Source organism: Rhinolophus hipposideros (assembly GCF_964194185.1).
Source record: "Rhinolophus hipposideros genome assembly, chromosome: 3".
Classification (NCBI taxonomy): Eukaryota; Metazoa; Chordata; class Mammalia; order Chiroptera; family Rhinolophidae; genus Rhinolophus; species Rhinolophus hipposideros.
The window spans coordinates 14,345,863-14,369,366 of record NC_138049.1 but is presented as its reverse complement, the minus strand read 5'-3'; the positions used below and the strand labels follow the sequence as shown (position 1 = coordinate 14,369,366).

At 40.0% G+C, this 23,504-nt stretch overlaps 1 protein-coding gene across 1 annotated transcript in view; it reads left to right on the top strand.

Moving 5' to 3' along the window:
- The window catches only part of MTHFD1L (methylenetetrahydrofolate dehydrogenase (NADP+ dependent) 1 like), a 186,877-nt gene that overhangs the window by 7,519 nt on the left and 155,854 nt on the right, over positions 1-23,504 (top strand). Inside the window, exons 3-8 of the mRNA XM_081044590.1 lie at positions 291-341; positions 433-486; positions 3,811-3,935; positions 5,414-5,514; positions 6,501-6,637; positions 19,783-19,894. Of these exons, the coding sequence (XP_080900716.1) occupies positions 291-341; positions 433-486; positions 3,811-3,935; positions 5,414-5,514; positions 6,501-6,637; positions 19,783-19,894 (580 nt within the window). The remainder of the gene's footprint in view (positions 1-290; positions 342-432; positions 487-3,810; positions 3,936-5,413; positions 5,515-6,500; positions 6,638-19,782; positions 19,895-23,504) is intronic.

Genomic DNA, 23,504 nt, shown 5'->3' with positions numbered 1-23,504 from the left:
TGGCTGGCTATGTGGCGATACATGCTTTGGGCGGGGGGGGGGGGGGGGGGGGGGCGGAGGGACCTATCATTTTTAAAAAGTGATTCATTTGAAAGCCTAAGAAACCGATGTGTTGGTGTATACCAGCCATTGGTCCCCTTTTATGAGCAATAAGCTTCCTTTTTTTTTTTACGTTTTCCTTATCATCGTAATTAGATCGCTTATAATCACAAAATTAGTCTCTGTGTTATGTTTGTGCCTTTTCAAGATGTTTTGATGTTGTGATATTCTCCTTACTTCCCTCTTCTAAGGCAGGGGAGGAAAACTTGATGCAGGAAGTAAACCAGAATTTGGCTGAGGAGGTGAGAATTGTTGCTATTCAAAAATTCATTTTACTTTTTTTAATGATACATTCTCTCACAGTAACAAGCTAACCTTGTGTTCTCTTTTCAGGCTGGTCTGAACATCACTCACATTTGTCTCCCTCCAGAGAGCAGTGAGGACGAGGTAAGGACAGCAGCCCACGTGAACCCTTATTTGGCTTTCCTCTTTAGACCTAACATACCTGTTCGCATCTGTGGCTGCAGCGGGTTGAGCCTTTTCTTGTGGCTGAACTTTTAGAGGGCAGCATTCCTGTTTCCCTCGAGTATAACTACTCCTTGATCTATTTGTCCCTCACTGCATCTTTCTGCTGAAGACGTGAGCTACCACACGGCGACTTTGATTCTGTTTCTTCAGCAGAAGCAGCAGCGTCCTCTAGTGAAAATGGTCTGTCAGTGGCTGAGGACGAGTTCTGGTTTTGCTCTGTCCTGATGGGTTGTTTGCCCTTGGGCCATCATTCCTTTGGCTTCTCTGGGTCACAGTTGCCTTATCAATAGGAACAGAATGATAATCTTTTAGATCTTTTCCAGGCTAACATTCTGTAAATTCTCCAGTGGTGTTTTGGGGCAGCTGATGAAAAATACCTCTAGGAACCTTTCGCTGTGGTTGCCTGTGATTTAGTTGTCTGCCAGCACAGCGTAACAGATTTCACTCGTGTCATCTCCAGCCTGAGAGAAGCAGCCACCCCCATAAGTATTGGTGAAGAAACTGGACCGCTGGCCATGGGTTCCTGGTTCTTCTGTGGCTGGATTTTCTTCAGACTCACTGTGGCAGTGAAAATTTGATTTGACTTTCAGTGATAGGAAACCTCAAACAGCTGAATCTGAAATAACACAGAAGTTCACTTTTCTTGTACATGAATAACATTTAGAAGCAGGTGTGCTTGCATCACCAAGTCATTAGAAACTCGGGCTCCTTCGATCTTACTGCTCTACCATCTTTGTTGTGCTACCTCATATCCAAGAGGGCACACTGAACTCTACATGTCACATCCACATTCTAGCCAGTGTCCAATAAAAAAGGAAATCCCGACTTAGTAAGGGGAGACGTAATTCAGAAGAATTATTGCAAGGTGGTGAAATGGACTATTACGTTAGGGAATGCACTCTGACCACAGGATCCGTAGCCTCTGAGACTTAGGCAGAGGGTTTTTCTCGTCTTTGGAAGGACGGAGAAGGCTAGAAAGAACCCAGTGTGAGAAAATGGGATGAAAGGGTGGCTTGAGGACATAGCAGATCAGATAGTGTTTTACCCTGAGGCCAGCCTGTTCTCAGAAGGGGCTGTCTGCTGACTGGGCTCAGGGTAAGCCAAAGTTTAGGAAACTGGGGAGGGAGAGACGCTCGCCCAAAGTCTGATTAACAAGCAATTTGTTTGGCTTGATCAGTGGGGACAAATAGTTCTGCTAATCATTTATGAGACTTAAAAAATGGGAATTTGTAGGGAATTTGTCTGGCCTCATCCTAGGTAGATAAGGAAGTATCGTGAGTCTTATCTAAGTCAAATGTGGAAGGTTTCTTTGCAGTTGAGGCAGGGGGGATGATTTCATAACTGTTCCTGTTTTCCAGGATCACAGGACTCAGTTCAACAAGTCCTTATCACCAGCAAGAAAAAGGAAGGCCAAAGGCCAGACAGGCCCCCCCCCCTTTCCTTCAGGGGCCTTTCCTAAAAGTCACAATTCTGCTTCCATTCCATTGGCCTGAACCTAATTGCTTGGCCACAATGAAGGGAGGCTAGGAAATGTAGTATTTACACAAGGTGACCTTAGATCACTTATAATCACAGCTAAAAATCAAGAGTTTATTACTAAGTAGGACGGGAAACTGGATATTGGGCAAATAGTTAGTTCCATTAGGCAAATTATTGTTGCCATTTTAGTATATTACAAATATGGACACAGCTACTGTACCACTATTAACAACAACAACAAAAAAAACGGAGAAATGTGTTGTTCCTTTGCTGAAGGATACCCATTATCTGCAGTAGAATTTGCATGTTTTTTTAGATTGTTTTGCCACTGGTATTGTAATCCTTGATTTTTTCCCCCCTTGACTTATTTTTTGATAAGGAGTCATTAATACACTATTTTTCTCTGAAATTCTGATAAATGGGAATTTGTGTGGTGTTACTATGTTGAAAAAAGAGTAAAGATTGCAATTTATTAAATTTTTGTCATTGCTTCTATCATCGTAGTTACATGTAACAATAGTGCCCTTACTTCATCCTGGGCTCTATTTAGATGTCACCCACTCTGATTAGCCCCCACCTGCCATCACTCTATCAGTCCTTTACCCTGCTTAACTTGCTCTATTTTTCTTTATATCATTTACTACTTTCAAAGATTATAGTATAATAATAATAATAATAACTTATTATTACTACTAATAACTTGTTATTATTATTATTATTATTATTGGTCTTGTCTTCCCCGCTAGAATATAAGCTCCATGAAGGCAGGAATTTTGTTTATACCTCTATTTCCTTTACATAGAACTGGTCAAAGTAGGTACTCAAAACATTCAACAATTGTTGGATAAATGTAAGAACGGTGGAGGAATTAGATAAAATTTTCTTTTTGAATTTTGTACATCAAATAGCGTTTTCTTCTCTTACCATAGTGATTTCTGCTAGGCAGTGAAACAAAAATGGTAAACTCACACTTCCTCTTAGTGAGATCCTTATTCATGGGTAGTAGCTCTCTTATTTATGAACAAATAATATTAAGTGAAACGAATCCTTTCTCTTCTGGCATAAAAATAGGGATAAACAGAGAGGGGACAGAGCATTGCTTATTTAAAGACATAGCCATTCATTAGCTATTACATTAGCTTCCCAAACTGTACTTTGCTCTTTTTCATAAATAGTGAATTATCTTACTTTCCTATAAGATATCTGTGTTTAGAGTTTCTCAGTCATAAACATTTGGAAATGCTTTCTGTGTTGCACTCAGGTCCAGAGAACATGAGGGCCTGAGTAACAACTTGGATGTCATGATTAGTAAGGTTTTGTTGAACACCTTGTGTTTGAAACACAGGCTTGTCTGGGCCAGGTGGGATGCTTGAGAGTCATGCTTCCTGGCCTCCCTGAAAACTTGGCAGTCCACTTGGCTTACATATGATTGTTGACAGCGAAATGTCTTTTGCCTATCTAAATTTTATTAACTGTTGAGCTTTGGTTTGGTTTTGTTCTGTTCTATTCTGTTCTGGCAGAGAGTAGAGCGATAAGAAAGACCGAGAAGTCACGAAACAATTCAGCCAAGCTTTTTTTGAGCTTTTACAAACATTGTGAAAAGAGAAAATAGACTTCCGCATTGTGCTTTACACCAAATCGTCAACAAGGAGTAAAAAAGAAACTACAATAGATGCTTTTTTTTTCACTCTGTGTTTTTATATAAAGCTTCCTTTGTTGGGTCTTATTTTTGCAAAACAGATTTTCATTGTTTTTCCTCTTCAGATTATAGATGAAATCTTGAAGATTAATGAAGACACCAGAGTACATGGTCTTGCCCTTCAGATCTCTGAGAACTCATTTAGCAACAAAGTCCTCAATGCCCTGAAGCCAGAAAAAGATGTAGATGGGTAAGAAAATATAAAGGAAAACAATCAACTCTAATTGCTAAATGAGTTTTTTCTACTGTGATTATTTTATTCCACTGGTTCAACTATGTCAGGAATCGAGAGGAAAGAAATCATTGTAATACTTAATATAATTTAAAATTGACTATTATTTAAATAATATTTTGGGAGTTTGGGAATTTTTATTCCTTGATCCACCTACTTTATTTTTTTTAATTATTTATTTTTTTCAGTTATAGTTCACATTCAATGTTATTTTATATTACTCTCAGGTGTACAGCATAGTGGTTAGACATTTATGTAACTGATGCAGTGATTCCCCCCGATTAGTCTAGTACCCACCTAGCACTATACATAGTTGTTGCACCATTGTTGACTATATTCTCTATGCTGTACATTACATCCCAGAGACCAGTTTGTATTTCTTAATCCCTTCACCTTTTTCACGCAGTCCCCACCTCCTCTCCTCCCCAACCGCGGCAACCATCAGTTTGTTCTCTTTATCTATAAGTCTGTTTCTGTTTTGTTTGTTCGTTTATTTTGTTCTTTAGATTCCACATATAAGTGAGATCATATAGTATTTGTGTTTTAGTATTTGAACTAAGTCTGACTTATTTCACTTAGCATAATACCCTCTATGTCAGGGGTGTCCAAACTTTTTTCAACGTTTTTCACCAAGGGCCATATGCCGTAAAATACACAAACAGCCGGGCCTCTCACTCGAGGTGAAGTATGTATTGCCTCACCTCGTTTATTTAAGTAGACTAAATATATTTTTGGAATTTGCTGCGGGCCAATTAACAATGGATCCTGGGCTGCAGTTGGCCCGCGGGCCGCAGTTTGGACACCCCTGCTGTATGTCCATCATGTTGTCACAATGGTAAGATTTCATTCTTTTTTACGGCTGAGTAATATTCCGTTGTATATGTGTGCTACATCTTCTTTATTCAGTCATCTGTTGATGGGCAGTTGGGTTGCTTTCCTATCTTGTCTGTTGTAAATAGCACTGCAGTGAACATAGGGCTGCATACTCACATGTCTTTTCAAATGAGTTTTTGGGTTCCTTCAGATAAATACCCAGAAGTAGAATTGCTGGGTCATAAGGTAGTTCTATTTTTAATCTTTTGAGGAACCTCCAAATCATTTTCCATAATGGCTTTGCCTATTTGCAGTCCGTTGGGGGCTTTTTGAATTCTGTCTGAGAAAATTACATATTTTGGAAAATACACTTGCCCTTTTATAGTACAGAACCAGAGCACCCCAGGTCATCCCAACTCATAGGAACCAGGCAACTTTTCCTGAGGGACTGCTGTAAGAAGCTAATGGCTTTTATTCCTGCCCACTCTTTATATTTAATTATTTAATATATTCTACCTACCCAAGCCTGACTTGGATGTTTTTTCAGATTAATTCATGTAAATTACAGATGAGTGACTTTTGACTCAGTTTTGACTTACCCGTTGCCTTATTTTTTATTTCAGAGTAACAGATATAAACCTGGGGAAACTGGTGCGTGGGGATGCCCATGAATGTTTTGTTTCACCTGTGGCCAGAGCTATAATTGAACTTCTTGAAAAGTCAGGTATGACGTTCCTTCAGAATTGCTGCTGTTTTCTATTTATTGGTATTTGCATTATTTTTTAGTAAGGATTTGTTTCTAGAATGTCAAGATTCTAATTGAAAATGGAAGTAATATTCAGTGTCAGCTTTATTTTTATCATCTTTTGGAAGATATGAATGACTGGCAAATTTTTCTAATAAGATTAACTATATTATATTTTAAAAGAGAAATTAGTAAAGATAAATGATTAACCTGTTTTAAACAAATTCTCAGTTTCTCTTCATGAAAACAGTCAAAATAACCACAATTAAAAATATTTCAAGTTTCAACTCAAATCTGTCAATATGTAGACCTAGGTAACACATTTAAGTCTTAAATGAGGAAGACTGTAGATACAGTTTAGGGTATAGAAACCTAGGTTGGGATTTATCGGTGAGCAGTATCTCTTTTAATAATCAGTATTTCATTCCCATCATTCTTTCCCTGACCTTGCACTTCTATGTCAATGACACAGAAATGAGGGATTTCTATTGGTTATTAAAGTTAATCATAAGTAAATTGCTAATGAGCGTTTCATGTATTTGAGGACTTCCTAGCTGAGTGCAAAAAATTCAGCTTACTAAATTTTTCTTAATTCCAGCTGGAGTGAAAAAAAAGCAAAAGCCCTTCCCTCTCACCTGAATAAGAAACAATCAAACAAAAATTCCAAAATATATACCAAAGTTCTATTAGAAGATCAACTTTCAAGATATACTTTTAGGACATTGGCCATTAAGCTCAAATCTCTGAGATAATCCATAGACAGTGTTTTTCCATTATGTGGGTTATCAGGGTGATGATTCTCAGTCCCTCTACCATAAAAGTTGCCAAGAAAGAGGAAATTATGGCTTCTAGTCATTATCGGTTGGAGGGCCAGATTTTCAAAGGCACTTTTCCTTATGGGAAAGCTGTATGGGAGGAAAGCATTGACGTGTTGGTTGTGATACTGATTTTCATTTGGTGGGCAGGTGTCAACTTAGATGGAAAGAAGATCTTGGTAGTAGGAGCCCATGGGTCTTTGGAAGCCGCCCTACAGTGCCTGTTCCAGAGAAAAGGGTCTATGACAATGAGCTCCCAGTGGGAAACACCTCAGCTTCAAAGCAAGGTGAGCCTCATCCCGGTGGGAAATGTAACCTTAAATGCTTATATTAGAAGAGGACAAGAGCTGGAAGTGTAGAAGCTAAGCGTTGAACGTAAGAAGTTGGAGAAAGAACAGCAGAAAATCTCAAAGGGTGAAAACAATAAAGAGCATAGATTAATGAAATAAAAAAACAAAAACACACAAACACATATGAGAGATTATCAGCAAAGCCATAAGTTGGTTATTGGAAAAGTCTAGCAAAATAGACACACCATTAGCCAAAATAATTAAGAAGAGAAAAAACACCAGCAATATTAGGAATGAATGAGGGGACGTAACCACAGGAACAAAACTTATTTTTAAAAAAGGATAATATGAACAACTTTATGCTGGTAAATTTGAAAATTTCTGTGAAATGAAAACTTTCCTAGAAAATGTAACTTGCAAAATGGATTTAAGTAAAATTGAATTGACTTAAATAAAGACGTTGAATCAGTCTACCCACAAAACAAACAAACAAAAAGGCAACAGGTGGTTTTATAAATGAGTTCAACCAGTCAAAGAACAGATCATAATCTTTTCTTCGGAGAATAGGGAGAAACAGAATTCTTCCCTAACTTGTTTTATGATTGCCCAAACAAGGGACAAGATGCTAAAGGACAGTGACAGATGAATTTTACTTAGGAACACAGATGAAATAATGATTAGCAAAATATTAGAAAACTGAATCCAGCACCAGATTGGGGTCGTCATAGGATTGCAAGGGTGGTTTAACATCAGATTATCTATTAGTGTCATTAACATTGTCAGATTAAAAACTATTGTCACCACAGTAGATGAAGAAGAGTTATTTGACATCATCTAGTATCCTTTATGATACTTTCCTAGAAAGCCCCTTAGACTAGGAATTTAAAGGAATTTCCTTAATTTGATAAAACTTCTATAAAAAGTTCTAGCAAGTATCTCATTTAATAGTGCAATATTAGAAACTTTTCTTTTAAAATTAGGAAAGACAAGGTGCCTGTTATCAATACTCCTTATCAGCACTGTATGGGAATGTTGAGCAGTACCAGGAAGGAATGGAGGAAGGGGGGAGGGAGGGAGGGAGGGAGGGAAGGAAAGAAGGAAGGAAGGAAGGAAAGAACTTTTGCTAGTTGCAGGAAGGGAGGGAGGGAGGGAGGGAGGAAATTTTTAATGATTGGAAAAGAAGATACCAAACTGTCATTAATCCTCAATGATATAGTTATCTACATAAAAAGCCCAAAATAATTTATTTAAAAATAAGAGAATTAATAAGAGTTCAGCTGGGTTCTTGGGTGTAAAATGAACATGCAAAAATCAATTGCATTTCTAAACACCACACCCACAGTTAGAAAATCAAATTTTTTAAAAATGTAATTTCTGAGAGCAGTGAGAATATAAGGCACCTAGGAATAAATTTAACAAAAGTTATTTCTGATCTTTTGAAAGAAATTGTATAATTTTGATGAAATTCATTAAGATGACCCAAATAAAAGCAGAAATACCATGTTCATGGATAAGAAGACTCAGTATCTTAAAGACATTGTTTCTCTCCAAATTAATCTGTAAATTTGAATCAAAATCCTGACAGAACATTGCTTTATAGAATTTAACAAGATGATTCTAAAATTTATATGGAAGCACAAGGACAAAAACAAGACAGTTTTGAAAGAAAACTAGAGCTATAAATATGTGTATAAACATAGAAGAATTTTTTTAAAACAGCATTCATTGAAAAAAAGCAAGGTTGTTGCAGAAGGATGTTATTTCATTTCATGAAAACCATTTATGTAAGTTCTAAACACAATACTACTATATAGTATGTATATTTTAGGGCTTTATACATATAAAGTATACATATAAAGTATAAAATATATATACTATTATATAGTATATATATTTTAGGTCCTTATACATATAAAGTATAAAGAAATGAATGAGAACTATGGACCAAATTAAGAAACTAGGACTAGGAAATTGGACAGGGACAAAGATGTAGATGGAAAGGAGACTTGGGGACCTTCACTTACACTGGTCATGTCTTTTGTCTTAAACTGTGCAGTGGGTAAGGTATCCAGGTGTGCTATATTCTTTTATGTTTTCATGTCTGAAATAGTTAATAAAGTTTTCAGTTTCAAAAAAATGACAATGCATTTCACAAATTTCGAGCAAAGTGAAGTTGAAAATGCATTAAATACAATAGATTAGTGCAGAACAAAATCTCAAAGATGGTGTACCTCGTATCGCTGTGTGAGAATGGAAACAAGCCACTGTGGTCCTGGCCAGAGGAGGCAGGCATCTTCTCTGAGACGTACAATGTTTGAGTGGCAGGTGGATCAAATATCTTTCATTCTTTCTTGTTTTAAGACAGTTCAGAAAGGTGGTTTGGCAATGAATTCAACTGAAACCTATGTGCGTTTTGAGCGGTCACCACATGGTGGCAGCCTACTCAAGGAAATTGAGGGGCCGCGTGTTGTAATTTAAAGCCCAGAATTTTTGAGTTGGAAGCTTAGTGGAAGAGGAAAATGAACCTTGCCGGGAACTGAACAGCTGTGGTGAAAGAGAGAAAAGAGCCTTCATTGGCAATTGAATGTTTTCACAGCTGTCACAGATACTTTTGCTAGTTGTATCTGTATTTTTGAAAAACAAAGACATCTTTTTAAGTACTTTTTTATTATGGAAATAAATCATCTGACTTCTTTGGGATCAGTCTCATTCTAACTTTAAGAACTATTAAGTAGCTTTACTCTCTAGAGAATCTAGAAATTGGGTAGCATTCCTGTTTTTGTAAACCTGAGAAGGTTTTCTCTAATAGCTCATGTTGCACACACGTTTTATTCCTAAGTCTTTGGTACTTAAAACAGCACCACTGTAAATTTTAGAGCCAATCAACTTTCACTCTTTCTATTGCTTTATCTTAGAAGCCAAAAATGTGGAAAGAAAGGTTCAGGGTTTCCCATACATGTCTTTGAAGTTTCTTTGGTGTCTGGTTTTTGGCCCTCTCTACCTGGCCTGCTTAGAAAGGACAGGCTCCATCCTACTGCAAAATAAAGCCTGTATCTTCCCGTTTTTCATGCCATCATCTATCACGTCACTAATCACTTACCTTCCCATCAGTATGCCTCCATACTTCTACCTGACCTTTGATTTTTCACTACAACTATATTTTATTTGTAAAACATAGGCCATTGCTGGGCCTTGTTTCAGAGGGTCAGCAGTCCCTCTGCAGACCACCATGGTGGCAGTTAACATGGTACAAAGTGCACCTACGCTCAGGTTAGCATCTTCAGGCACCTGACGGGCATAGGCTGCGTCTACTCCTGCCACATGCTGTGAAAAAGATGAACATGTCAATTTAACAAGAGATTGGGGTTTTTATCTTCTAATTTCATCAACAATGAATAATAGTGCATTTTAAGATTATAGTCCATTTAGCTTCTCGTTATCAGCAGTGATAAGTGTTTGGGAATGAAAAGGGCAAGCAAAGGCTTATGGGTATTAGGTCAAAGGGAATTTCTTACATGCTTATGTGTACCTGACATGGGACAAGAATCCCTGTTGGCCATCTAGTTGGGGATTTCCAAAGCCAAGGGCATGATGGGTTTGGGCTTAGGGGGTGACCATACGAGAGTCATGTCTACCACCTCCTAAACTATATATAGCCTTTCAAGTTTGGGATGACCTTCGAGTCATCCAGCCTCCTGCAACCAGTAGGCACTGCCTTCGAAGACAGTAGAACGTGGGCTTCAATGACAAAGCTCTGGGGTCAACACTTAGCTGCTGCTTAACTTCTGTGAATCTGTCTCCTCGTGTGTAGAATGGGGGTCATGATACTCCGTACCTCATAGAGCTGCTGTAAAAATTCAATAATTGTGTAAGTTTGCTCAGCGCAGAACTTGGCACCTATTAACATTCACGTTAATAGCTTGGCTGTTGTTAGTGGTTACTCAGGAAAGACACTGGCAAGTTTCACCATACAGATTGATCCACGATGTGGAAAGGCAGGTGGGCCCATCACAGCATGAGGAGATAGTCTGTGCAGTGCCCCAACCGTATGTGGTGGCAGAGGGAATTAAACCAAAGCAAAATGAAGAGACTGTGCCAGAGAGAGTGGGTGCTCAGCTTCGGCCAGGCCCGCTCCCACTCTGGTCTTCATTAGGAGTGTTATCACCTTTTAGTAATGTAACGGAGAGCCCTTTGCTCTGCAGCTGTGGACCTCTGCCTTCCCTTGATGGCTCTGATACCTGCAAGCCTCTTTCTTTGGCATCACATCTGCTGGGGATTCCTGCTTTTCCTCCCAGGCCCTACAATTTTGAGGAACAGTTTTGTCGAGTTAGTTAAATAGATAGAGCTCCTACCTAAATCGGGGGATATTCTTGGGATAATGATTACGAATGAAATCCCTGTGGAACCTGAGCATAAGGAACTGAGATTTGCCTTTTCAGAGTTCTAGAGAAAACAGTAGATTTCTATACTTGATAGCTTTATAGCTTATGCCCCTCTGAGTGTATCAGTTGAAAATTAAGACTCAGTTTCCTGCTTTGTGTCTGAGCTTTGAGATGTGTTATGCATTTACGTGTGGGGATTGGGAAGAATATTTGGGCATTTGTCCAAATTAGCCATGTGCGCTGGAGCGTCAGACATCAGTGAGCCAGAGCAGCGCGCGTGTTGTTTTTGCATATGGCTAAGGAATCACCCTCTTTCTTCCTTCCTCCACCCGAATGTAAGCCCCACACTCTGCTTCCCTGGCCCCTGGGATAGAATGACCCCTCTGTGGGGATAGGACAGAGCCCTCTGCCCCAGGAGAATTGTCCAAATTTGGAGATAGCCTCTTCCTCATCCTAGTAAGTTCACCGTCATGCCAAAAGCAATCCAAGGTGAGAGAAAGTTTCTGCATTTAGTCCTTACGAGGCACAGTGGTACCTTCTGCAGGGAAGAGGGTGACGGGCACCACAGAGGGGGTCTGTGTACCCCTCACTCCCCTGAGAGCCTCTTCTGCATCTGTGTTAGAACAGCTGGACAGCGATGGTGAAGTCTCCCCTGTGACAGATCACATCAGTCCCAACTGTGTGTAAGAAACATCAGTCCCAACTGTGTGTAAGAAACCACCTGGAAATCAGAGAACCATTTTGTTTTGTTTTTTTTCTCAGAGGGTCTCATTTCTCCTGAGCACAGAGATCTTCAAAACTAGTACTAACAGAAGAAGGAAAAAATAGAGGTCTTTCACATTTGAAGGATCAAAGTGTATAGTTTTTTTGAGCAAAGCTAAATTATCACAACGTCATTTCCAGTTTAAATTCAGTGCTTAGCATGGCTTATAAAAGGCTTTTAAAAGTGTATTGGAAAATTCTAAATATATTTGAATTATACACATGAAATCTTGGGGGGGGGGGTGGAAATCTCTTTTCCAAAGATTGGAAAGAAAAAAAACACACCTAGCTTTTAAACTGGACTAGATTAGTGAGTTACATGGTAATTCTTTTTCTTTTAAAAAAAAATTGTAGTTTTTCATGCATTTGTCTTATAAATCCTGTAGGAAATAAAAAGTGTAGTTATAAATCCAAAATGCAATAATACTGCCTTTTCTGGAGATCTTTATTTGTTTATTTGGCTTGGAATTACTGTCTAGTGTCCTTTCATTTCAACCTGAAGGACTCCCTTTCACAGTTACTGTAGGGCACATCTAGTGATAATGAGCTGCTTCAGCTTTTATTAATATGAAAATAAATTAATTTCTCCCTCCTTTTTTTTGAAGTACAGTTTTGCTGGATATAGAATTCTTGGTTGACAGATTTTTTTTCTTCCAACATTTTAAAGATGTCATCCCGCTGTCCCCCTTTAAAGTTTCTGATGAGCGAATTATTCTTTGTAGCAGGAGAGGCTACACTTAAACCAGTAACATATTGTAACAGCAATAATGGTAGCTAATTTTAATGGAGTTAGCAGTTACTATGAACCAGGCACTGTCCTTTATTCACGTTTTCTCATTGATTGTGTACAGTCATCCCATTAGGCAAGACTCATTATCCCCATATCAAAGATGAGGAAACTGAGGCTCCAAGAAGTAAAGAGAGTTTCCAAATATCTATAATTTTAAAATGATGGCAGTAGCACTACAGCCTGTATTTCTAGCCACTGTCCTATGTCAGCTCTTACTCCAGATAATCACATAGTCTAATCTCTAATCTTTAAAACCCAGAAGTACCTGACAGCTCGAATGGTGAACATTAGAGAGACCTAGACCCAAGATATTAGACTTTTGCTCAGTTCACCATTGTTCTATGCCAATAGTTAATAATCCCACAGACGCCCTTTTAAGAGAAGGAAGCTGAACTAGACTGAGTGTTGTTTTCTCCCTGAGGCCTGGGCTTGTCACCACCCCTCCAGGCTCACTCCTCAGAGAGAAGATGTCCACCCTACTGAGGCTGGGGCAGGAGGGCACCCCGATCAGAGGTGCAGACACGCGGGACGATCTCATCGTGTGAGCCTTTCTGCTCCCCCACCTGTTGTGGGTGGAGGGGGAAAATAGTCCCCGACCCCAGGGCACGACAGATCTTGGGGCAAGGAAATACCAAGGCTCCTCAGTAATATGTGATTAAGTGACCTGCCTGAGTAATGCTGGTCCCTGGGCTTTGACAGATTTTTGAATATTCAGGAGATGCAAGTGTCTCTGGATGTCGGCACCTGTTCTTTTCCCTCTTGCTTCTGCCTAATCAGTGCACTGTTTATTAATACCAGAGAAGGCGGTGAACAGAACAGTTTAAAAAGACTCCCAACGAGGCCGTTTATATTTAGCGATGTTGAGGAAAGGATTTGTGAGGTGATCTATTGAGACTCAGGGACATGTGACCAAGAGGGGTTGTATAAAGTCACAGGCGTGGCAGTCTTAGATGTTTCAAGCTGTGGATTGCGCAAATGGAGGAGGGTTCCCTGCTGTGTGCTGCAGAGAACAGGCCAGGAACTCCACTCCACCTGCGTATCATCCGCAGTTTTCCTTTCTGCATCATTGACAGAGCCTGTTTCCATCTTTCTCCCCTTCTTCCCCCAGTGTAAATGTGCTGTAAGGCTGTAGAATTAGACCACTTTAATCAGAAGGTCTTAAACAGAATCTATAACAATAATGCACCTTCTATTTGTGTGAAGATTTAGCTTTCATAGCCTTTTCATATATTATCTCATGAATATATGAAAACACCTGAAAATGGGGTGTTGGACAGGATACCCTGACCCTGGTCAGTGGTGAAAAGGAGCAGAACCTGAGCTGGAGTCTAGATCTTGTGTCTCCACGTATATAACACTGTTCCCACTGCACCTCACTTCCTTTCTGTCGACTGCAACTTCCACACGTTCCAGAGGAGGCAGCGGAGGCCCAGAATGCAGAAATCCTCATGTGCAATATGAGGTTCAGAATTAGAAAGCATAAATGTGTTGGGAAATGCAAAGCTAATTTCCCACCGCCATTATCAATTTGTGTTAATTTGAACATGCTTTGGGTACACAGGCAGGCGGGTACTAGATTTCTTGGGGGGAATCGCTTCGTAGGTTATGTAAATAACTATGCTGTACACCTGAAACTTATATGATATTGAATGTCAACCGTAATTGAAAATATAAATATACAAAAATAAATTTAAAGAATAAAAACTAATAAAGCACATGGTTAACAGCATAAACAAATTGTGAAGGCTGCCCTGCCTCCGTGACGTGTGGCTTGCTAAGTGTTGCTCTGGGAACTGTCACGGGAATTTCCTCATTTTTGTGCTGCATGGTTCTGAGTCTGTCAGATTCCCTCCCAACACACACACACACACACACACACACACACACACACACACACTTTTTCTCATCTCTGCTTTTTCATTTTATTTTTTTCCTAGGATATGGGGAAGGGAATTATTTTTGATGAACCTTTCAAAGTATATCCATTACTAGGTTTGAGGTTGCATTTCCCTTTTACCATCTGTCATAACTTATGTGGGTATCAAGATCACTTAAAGAGGGATTGACTATCTTTTCTATCATTTTGAACACAACCCAGAATATATTTGATTTCCTCCTCATACATTGACTAGTAAATATGTAGAATGATGACGTAAAAGGTGAACTTAGGAACATTTGATAAAGGAAGGTCATTTATTGGCCTTTGGGGGAAAAATTGGTAGATAAGTGCTGTAATTATAATCCCTAATCGTCCATTTGGCTTGTAGTCATACTGATTTATGAAATAACCATGGGGTAGGTCTTAATTTTAAATGCCAATAATCTGTTCTACTGATCATAGATGAGAGTGGAAAAAACAAACATACCCAATTCTTGAAAGGAAAAGCCTCCCAGGATGAGGTCACTTGATGAGTGGGGGAAATTACCTTTTGCTGACATTGTCAGTCTCCCATCTTGCCAAAGTATTACAACATCTGAATGAAAATGGTTTGACATTCTTATTTTAGAGTATTTATGCAGCTATTTTAACGTTTCTATTTGATAGTGTGCTTATTATTTCAGGAAAATGGATATGGATCCATAGATACAAAGCAGTAATCCTAGGTGGATGTTCCATTAATTCAAATACAAAGATTAGACATTCTAAGTTAGAATAACTTATGTGTACCCAGGGACTTTGCTCATGAAAAATTTGCCCAAATGAACTCTTCGTATGCAGGGAACATACTGGACTCAAATGGCAAGAATTTGCTAGGCATGGTTGCTAATGTCCGTTTCTATAGTAAAGTCACTTATGCGTTCCTCCTTGCCAGAAATGGATTTTTTGGCTTTCAGCTTGCTTGGCCATTGGGCGTCATTCAAACCTGTCAATTACACCCTTTCTCCTTAGCTTTCATGAAAACACCATTTTTCTTTTCCTACCTCCTGGGCGGCACCTGAATCAAGTGGTTTGTTCTTCCTCTCTTACAATTTAAGGTGAGCCCTCCCCAGGGATGTACTGCAACCCCTTTTCTTCCCGTTCCATCTATTTCCCTCGGAGAGCTTATCCAAGCTGCTGGTTTTAACTACATCTGCAGGCTGATGTGTAGTGCAGCCTGCAGCCCCCCCCGTCCCTGGCTACCCTCCGTTCCCGGCGCCTGGCATCCAGCTTCCTCCCAGACATCCCCTCTTGCATGTTTCAGTATTGTGCTTTCCTTGTCACCCACTCCGACCCGGTTCTCCACCCAGCTTTCAGAGGAATCTTCCTAAAACATGTCTGATGGTGGGAGGGCAAAGAAAGTAACCCAGTCTAACAGCTACTTTCCTGTTGATCAAGAAAAGCTCAGCAAATTTGGACATTTGGCACTTACGGAAAGAAAAGTGACCTTTCTTAAAAAAACACACACAAAAAAAGCACCTAACTTCGTTTAGGACTTTGCCGTGAGATAGTCAGGACACAGATTTCCCTGATACTCCCTGTCACTCTAACGTCCTGTGAAGAACCTTCTGTGGAATATAATGTCGTCCATAAAGCCACTTAACCGGGCTCGCAGAAACCACATGGTGTCCCCATTCGTTGAAAGTGGAAGAACAAGTAAAGGGCCACCTCCCTCCCTTCGGAGCCCTCCTGTACTTTCTGTGTGTGACAGCCGCCAGCCAACATACAGGGACGGATCAAGAATGCTGTCTGGTGTCAGTCTAGAGGTTAAATACTAGTAAAATCTCCTTTGCACACTGCATGGACAAAACAAGTAGAATTCGAGTGTTTGTTTCTTTTCTAAGTGGTTTGCCCCATGCTCCTCCGTTTTGAAGATTCCAGCTCTAAACTCTAGACTGGGACTTTCAGTTCTGAATCCTCAGCAACCTGTGTGTCTGCCCTGAGGGGCACTCGAGAGATGACAGGTGAAAGTGTGTTCACTAAAGAAGCCTGGATCTCTTTTCTTCTCTGTAATGATTGTAATTTTAGAAGCGTGTCTTTGCTGGAGAAAGCACCTGTTGATTTTTTTTTTTTTTTTTAAGTACTGTTCTTCATTTTGAACTGGGTTTTCTGAACTGTGTTGAAGGAACTTTTGAAGGATATAGAAACAGGTTTCATAGGTCTCAGGTAATGTAAAGCACAATTCTTCAATAATATCCCCCAACCTTTTTTTTTTTAACCTATTCAGCTGTTGGTATACAGTATATACAAATCTCATAGCTGAGATTCTCAAATGTCCCCTCTCGAAACCCATTGATAACAGAAGATAAATTCTGTCTTCTAGCCGAGAGGGTGAGGCTGACTATACTTTTCTGTATTTTCAATTTTAAAATGCATTTTGTTTGCTAGATGAAAAATTATGATGCAAATCACATCTTTTCTTCCTCTCCCCTCTTCATGTTTTGACACTTATCCCCACCCCCCTTAAAAATCAGTGAGTTAGAGAAAAACATTTTTCATGTTATCTAAACTCTACAGTACTCCCGTATCTCCACAATAAATGTCTGCATATCTGTGTCTTGGTATTGTTTTAACATTTGGTCTTCTGCCTGGGGAATGGGCGGTTTCTTGAAGCTGCTTCCACTCAGGTCTCAGCAGAGAAAGCAATATTTTGTTATGAGGTAAAGTTTCAAGCCAGCCTCTGGCCAAGGTCTTTCCCATTTGGGAGGAGGAAAGTAGAAACTGCCAGTGAAACGATAATTCTCCTTGAATTTTAGCTCAAAAAAATCTTCCCTGGTCCTCAGGAGGTTATTTATTGATTTAAGCATCTAGCACTTTTCCCTTCCAAAAAGAATTAACAGCTATGATGTGATCATTGCTAAGGGAGGAGATTTTTGTCTTTTCTCTGTGGGATTAACTGTCCCCCAGTTGCTTATTAGCACAGCGCACTTTGGAGTTGTGTTTAGGTCTGGAGTTGAGGGGTCAGAATGAGCTTTCGAGATTTATAGATAATGAAAAGAACAGGTTGTATCAGAGACACCACGTGTAGGAAACTAGGTCTTCTTAGGGGACTTGTGTGAACCTGTGATTCTTGCCCTTTTCCAAAATGAATATTTCAGTCTTCTACGTATTAACTTTTTATAGATGTTTTAACATGTTCTGTTTTTGCTGCTGTGGTGCAGATAAACACAATGGCTTTTCTTATCTACTGATCATTTTCAGCAAGCATTAAACGTTTGTGTTTCTCTTGAGACTGACTGTAGTTGAATATTTGCAGTGGTATAGGTAAATGAAAAAAATGCATTTTCCTATTCAGGTGTGTAAAATCCTCTTTCCTCAAGAACACTTTATTCCCCAAAATATAACATCACCCAGAAGTCAAGCTGCTTTTTAAATCTATCTGTAGGAAACATAATGTGGCTTTAACACAATTCTTCAAAAATATCTCTAGATTGTTAGTAATATTGGCTACACACGTCTTAATTCAGTTTCACAGTGTGATTGCTTCTTGGGCTTTTGGCCAAGATCAAGTGCAGTTTCACAGTGTTGTGGGCCTGTAGCATAAGAAAAGAATGGTTCTTTTAGTAAGGACTTGTCTTTTTAATGTGAGTCATACCGTCGATTCACTGAGATACCATTTCAATGAATTCATCTTCTTCCTGTGCCTTAGTAAAGTACAGGACTGCAAAGCAACAAGCACTGCTTGGCTCATGGGTGGTGGCACTCAATGATGTCAGTTCACTTGGTCCTGTTTGCATGATCAAATTGACCAGCTGTTTCTGGGATGTTAACTTTGAAAGGTTGGCTCTTTGAGAAGACACACGTTTGCATTGTTACTGTGCCCCTCCTCTATCAGGGGAACTTGGAGCTGCCCTACATCTTGGCTTTTTTGTTCCTAAACCAGGTGGGACGGTCATGGGGGCTTTCCCTCACTGCCGCCTCTTGTCCCAAGATGCCTAAGAGACTTTAGCTGACGCAGCCTCTCGCTGAAACTGTCACACCTGAGAGGGCTGAGCAGCTGGCTTAGTTCCTCCCTGAGATGTTCAGCAATCAGCCTGTCCACACTGAGAACGGACGAGGATGCATGGAGCACGTTTGTTTACCGGGTAGTTGGCTGGTGAGAGTGGCAGTGGGGGTGATTTTGAGTTTTTATAGTTTCCGCTCCTCTGTTTGATTCTGAAGAGTCTTCAGGGCTTTGAAGTCTGTGGAAAGAGCAGTGTGGGGACGGCCACTGGTGTTGGAGAGGAGAGGGTGGGACCTCCGCTCTCTTTCTACCTCATAGGGTATTCCAAGACTGGGTCCACAAGGGGAAACAGGAATAGCATAGAGCTATTATAATCACTGAGCCTCAGTTTCCTTGTCTATTAAATAGGTATAGTAACACCTGCCTCACAGATTTGGGATATGCAGTGAGATAATAACTGAGAACACCGAGCAGACATGTGCAGTGGCAGCCCCTTTCCCCCAAGGGTCTAAGATTTCTTCTTTGCCTTTGTCCCTCCACACATGGACCCAATTGGAGATCATCAGCTGCTTAGTTGGCACAGGGACAGGTGGTCATTCTTTGGTTTAGCTCAGAGCCAACCTCTTACCCTATCTCTAGACATAACCTTCCCACCAGACACGTCCCACCAGCGCTGTGTTGTCAAAATCTGAACAGGACGGACGTGATGAATGTGTTTTGTAGTAGTGGTTGCAGTCTTCCTTTTTCTAAAAAAAAAAAAAAAGAAAAAGACAGTTTGGCAAGAGACTAACCAGAGCCTCAAGGACAATGAGATTCTTTCTCTAGCTTTTGAAAATCCTTCCGTAGATCTAGTAAGAGTTGCATATGGCTCTAATTTTGATTGTGCAGTTGGACGGGCCAGCAGTCCCCCTCACTGGTCGGATGAGGCTTCACATAACAACCCTCTTTTCCTCCTAAGCCACGGTGTGAATCAGGATGCCACCCAGCCGGTGTATCTTTCAGGGTCCCCTTTCCATTCGCAGAGTTTTCTTTGCTTCATCCCTTTTCTTGACGTTGCAGTTAGTGGTGAAAACATATAAATGATAATTCCACACCTAGTCTATGTGTTGAAGTGACTACATGCTGAAAAAAATTTTAAAGTCTCCTTCCTTTCTTGGATATGATAAACACGTTGCTGGTACTGCTACGTGCTACATAGGTCCATGGGATTCTGTCCGAGTCTTCACTGTGGGCCGAAACTCTGCAACTAGGATTGTCGATGACACTGAAGTCCCTTGACATTGATTGTTAGTCACGACTTGACGCTACAGATTAAAAGGTGTGAGCTGTTTTTCTTTTTCTCTCTAGCTTCACGAGGCTGACATTCTGGTCTTAGGCTCGCCCAAGCCAGAAGATATTCCTCTTTCTTGGATACAACCAGGAACTACTGTTCTCAACTGTTCCCATGACATCCTGTCAGGTAAATGGGTTAAAATTGGTGCTGGGTTGCTGATAAAAAGAGGTGTTGTTATTATGAGAAATGTTAATCTTATTCTAAAGAGTATGTTCCTGAAATGTTGTCATTGCTAACATATGTACTTGGGATAGGAAACTGGAATGTTGATGTGCCTACCTTTCGGGTTACTCATATGGGAGCCACGTTGTCCAGCAAAGAGATGCTGAGATGCCCGCTGCAGTAGCTGCTGCTTTCTCCGCCGTTGCTGGCCTCGAGCATTGAGCCATCAACTTGCTGGCTGTCTAAACTAGATAATTCCTACTTGTGCCGAGTCTTTTAAAAAGCAACAGAATCCTATTCTTCAAAGAAATCTCAGCTGAACTTCTACATGTAAAAGCAAATGAAAACAAAGTTGCCGGGAGGGATGGGAAATGCATCCCTCGTGTCTCCCTGATTTCGCCTTGTACTAACCGGCCCCTCCAAAGGCACCTCAGAACAGTGTGAAAGTCACCATTAGAAACAGAGGTCGTGTTAGGTTTGCTGCTGATAGTTGATGGTCTTTCGCCAAGGGATCCAGGAGTGCCTCAGGCCACACGAGGCCCAGCATTAGGGTAGCTCAAGCTTTCTGTGCCAGTACCAGGGTACCCAGCTGGGGCCAGTAGGAGCACGCCCACAGGGGGCCTCCCTTACACACTGAGGCAAAGGAAGCTTTGGAACACACCCAGCACACTTCCTCAAATCCCTGAGTAACATGTGTATTCAAGAGATACTGGCAAACGGAGGCAAAGGAACCCTCCTTCCTCGTTACCTGTGGTCTCCCAATTCCATCGTGGAGAGGAGGCCTATTCCAAGCTGGCCTGGAGGGCAGCATTTTTATCCCCAAAGCTGATCAGAACGAGGACCAAAGTCCATAGAGGCCTCTGCCCCCTTTCACCTCTGCCCGTACCATCGTGGATTTCTAGATCTTGAAACCTTCTGGGCAAGACCACAAAAGAGAGTAAAATTGAGAATAATATCCAGAAGGAAATAAAAATAATTTGTGATCTAGTCACCTCTAGAGAACCATTTTATTTTTTTCATTTAAAAAAAAGTATTCAACTTAGTTGTACGGAATATTCTAGAAGGAAATGAAAATAAAATGCGAAAAGCATTCTTGAAATTCATATAACTCTTTCTTTAAAGAAATATTGGACCGTCCTCTCTAGGAAATATAGCTCCTCCCAGAATTAACCAATCAGATTAAAAACTTACCCTTGGGGCTGAGTGGTGTGGGGTGGATTGCAGAGTACAAGGGAACATGCTCAGGCAATTGCCGGAATGCTCGTGTACTCAACTCTTGGGTGAGAGCACATCGATGAATGATAAGCAGTTAGGTGCAATATAATGTGAATGTGGGATGCATGGCTCTTGTTAGCAAATAGAAGGCATGCTCTAAATAACTTCTTTGAAATAAATATAGCTTCTGGATGTAATTTTTTGGCCTGAAAAATATCAATACCTAACCCATAAATGGTGGACATGGCTCAGAATCTTAGACTAGGAAAGTCAGGTATGATATATTTTTAAATGAATGTTTCCTTGCTATAATATTTGCTTCCTGTTTGAGTTTATATATTTAGGACAATTGGGGCACAATCCTGGCTAGAGATAGAGGAATCTACTTCCCTGTCCTTCTGTAATCCCTTTGAGTCCTATGATTATATGAAGGTGACATATTTTAGTACTGAAACTGTGCCTTATTTTGAATAAATTTCTTGTTAGGACCTTTATTTTTTTTTTTTAAGGCATTCTTTAAATCATTAGATTTCAATGTAGTGATTCTGTTGGCGGGGCAGTGGGGGGGCGGCTGGGGGAATGGAGACCAAGGCATTATGTTTTCATTTATCCATTCTGTGTATAGACTGATCCAGTTAGGTTTTTCGTTGTTTTTTTTAAATGATTTTTATTAATAATGCAGCTAATATACAATAAGTTGTATATGGTGATGGGAGGAGAACTGACGCTGGGTAGTGAACACGCAATGCGATATATAGATGATGTAATACAGAATTGTACACTTGAAACCTGTGTAATTTTACTAACCATTGTCACCCCAATAAATTTAATTTAAAAAAAAAGATTTTCAGGCACACACCATAGTTATTTAACATTCATTTATATAAAGAAGGAATCACCGTGATAAGCCCAGCAACCATCTGACACCATAACACGCTATCACAATATTATTGACTATATTCCCTATGCTGTACATCACATCCCCATGACTTATTTGTTTTATACCTGGAAATATGAACCTCTTATTCCCCTTCACCTTTTCCTCCCTTCTTTAATTTTTCAATTACTGTTGACAGTCAGTATTATTTTAGATTAATTTCAGGTGTACAGCATAGTGGTTAGACAGTTATATAATTTAAGAAGTGATCCCCCAGACTAGTCTAGTAGTCACCTGGCACTGTATATAGTTATTACCATATTGTCGACTATACTCGTATTCCCTATGCTGTACTTTACATTCCTGTGACTGCTTCGTAACTGCCAATTTGTACTTCTTAATCCCTTCACCTTTTTCACCCTGTCCCCCAACTCCCATCTATCACCCCAACAAATCTAGTACTCATCTGACCTGGTACATAGTTATTGCGGTATTATTGACTATATTCCTTGTACTATACCCTACATCCCCATGATTACTGTGTGATAACCAATTTGTACTTAATCCCTCCCCCCCCCTTTTTTAACTTTTATTTATTTAAGTGTGTTTTTCCACGACCCATCAGCTCCAGGTTAAGTAGTTGTTTCAATCTAGTTGTGGAGGCGCAGCTCACAGTGGCCCATGTGGGGATTGAACCAGTAACCTTGTTGATAAAAGCACCACGCTTGAACCAACTGAGCTAACTGGCTGCCCCTCCCTTCCCTTTTTTTACACTGCCCCACAAACCCCTTCCGTCTAGAAACCATCAAAATGTTCTCTGTATCTATGAGTTTGTTTCTGTTTTGTTTATTTTGTTCTTTAGATTCCACATATAAGTGAAATCACATCGCATCTGTCTTTGTCTGACATATTCCACTTAGCACAATACCCCCCGGGTCCATCCATGTTGCCACAGATGGCAAGAATCCATTTCCTTCCATGGCTGAGCAGTATTCCATTGTGTATATGTACCACCTCCTCTTTATCCATTCATCCATCTCCAGACACCCAGGCTGCCTCCACATCTTGGCCATTGTAAACAATGCTGCAATGAACATATGGATACACATGTCCCCTTGAAGTAGCGTTTGTGTTTCTTTGGATAAATACCCAAAAGTGGGATTACTGGGTCTTTCTTTGTCTCTTATTATAGCCTTTGTTTTAAAGTCTATTTTGTCTGGTGTAAGTATTGCTACTCCAGCTTTTTTTGTTGTTGTTTTTTCATTTCCATTTTCATGAAGTATCTTTCTCCATCTCTTTACTTTCAGTCTGTGTGTGTCTTTCAATCTGAAGTGATTCTCTTGTAGACAGCATATGTAAGGGTCTTGTTTTTTATCCATTCAGCCACCGTATATTTTTTGATTGGAGCATTTAATCCATTTACATTGAAAGTAATTGCTGATAGATCCGTAGCTATTGCCATTTTATTATTCATAATTTTGA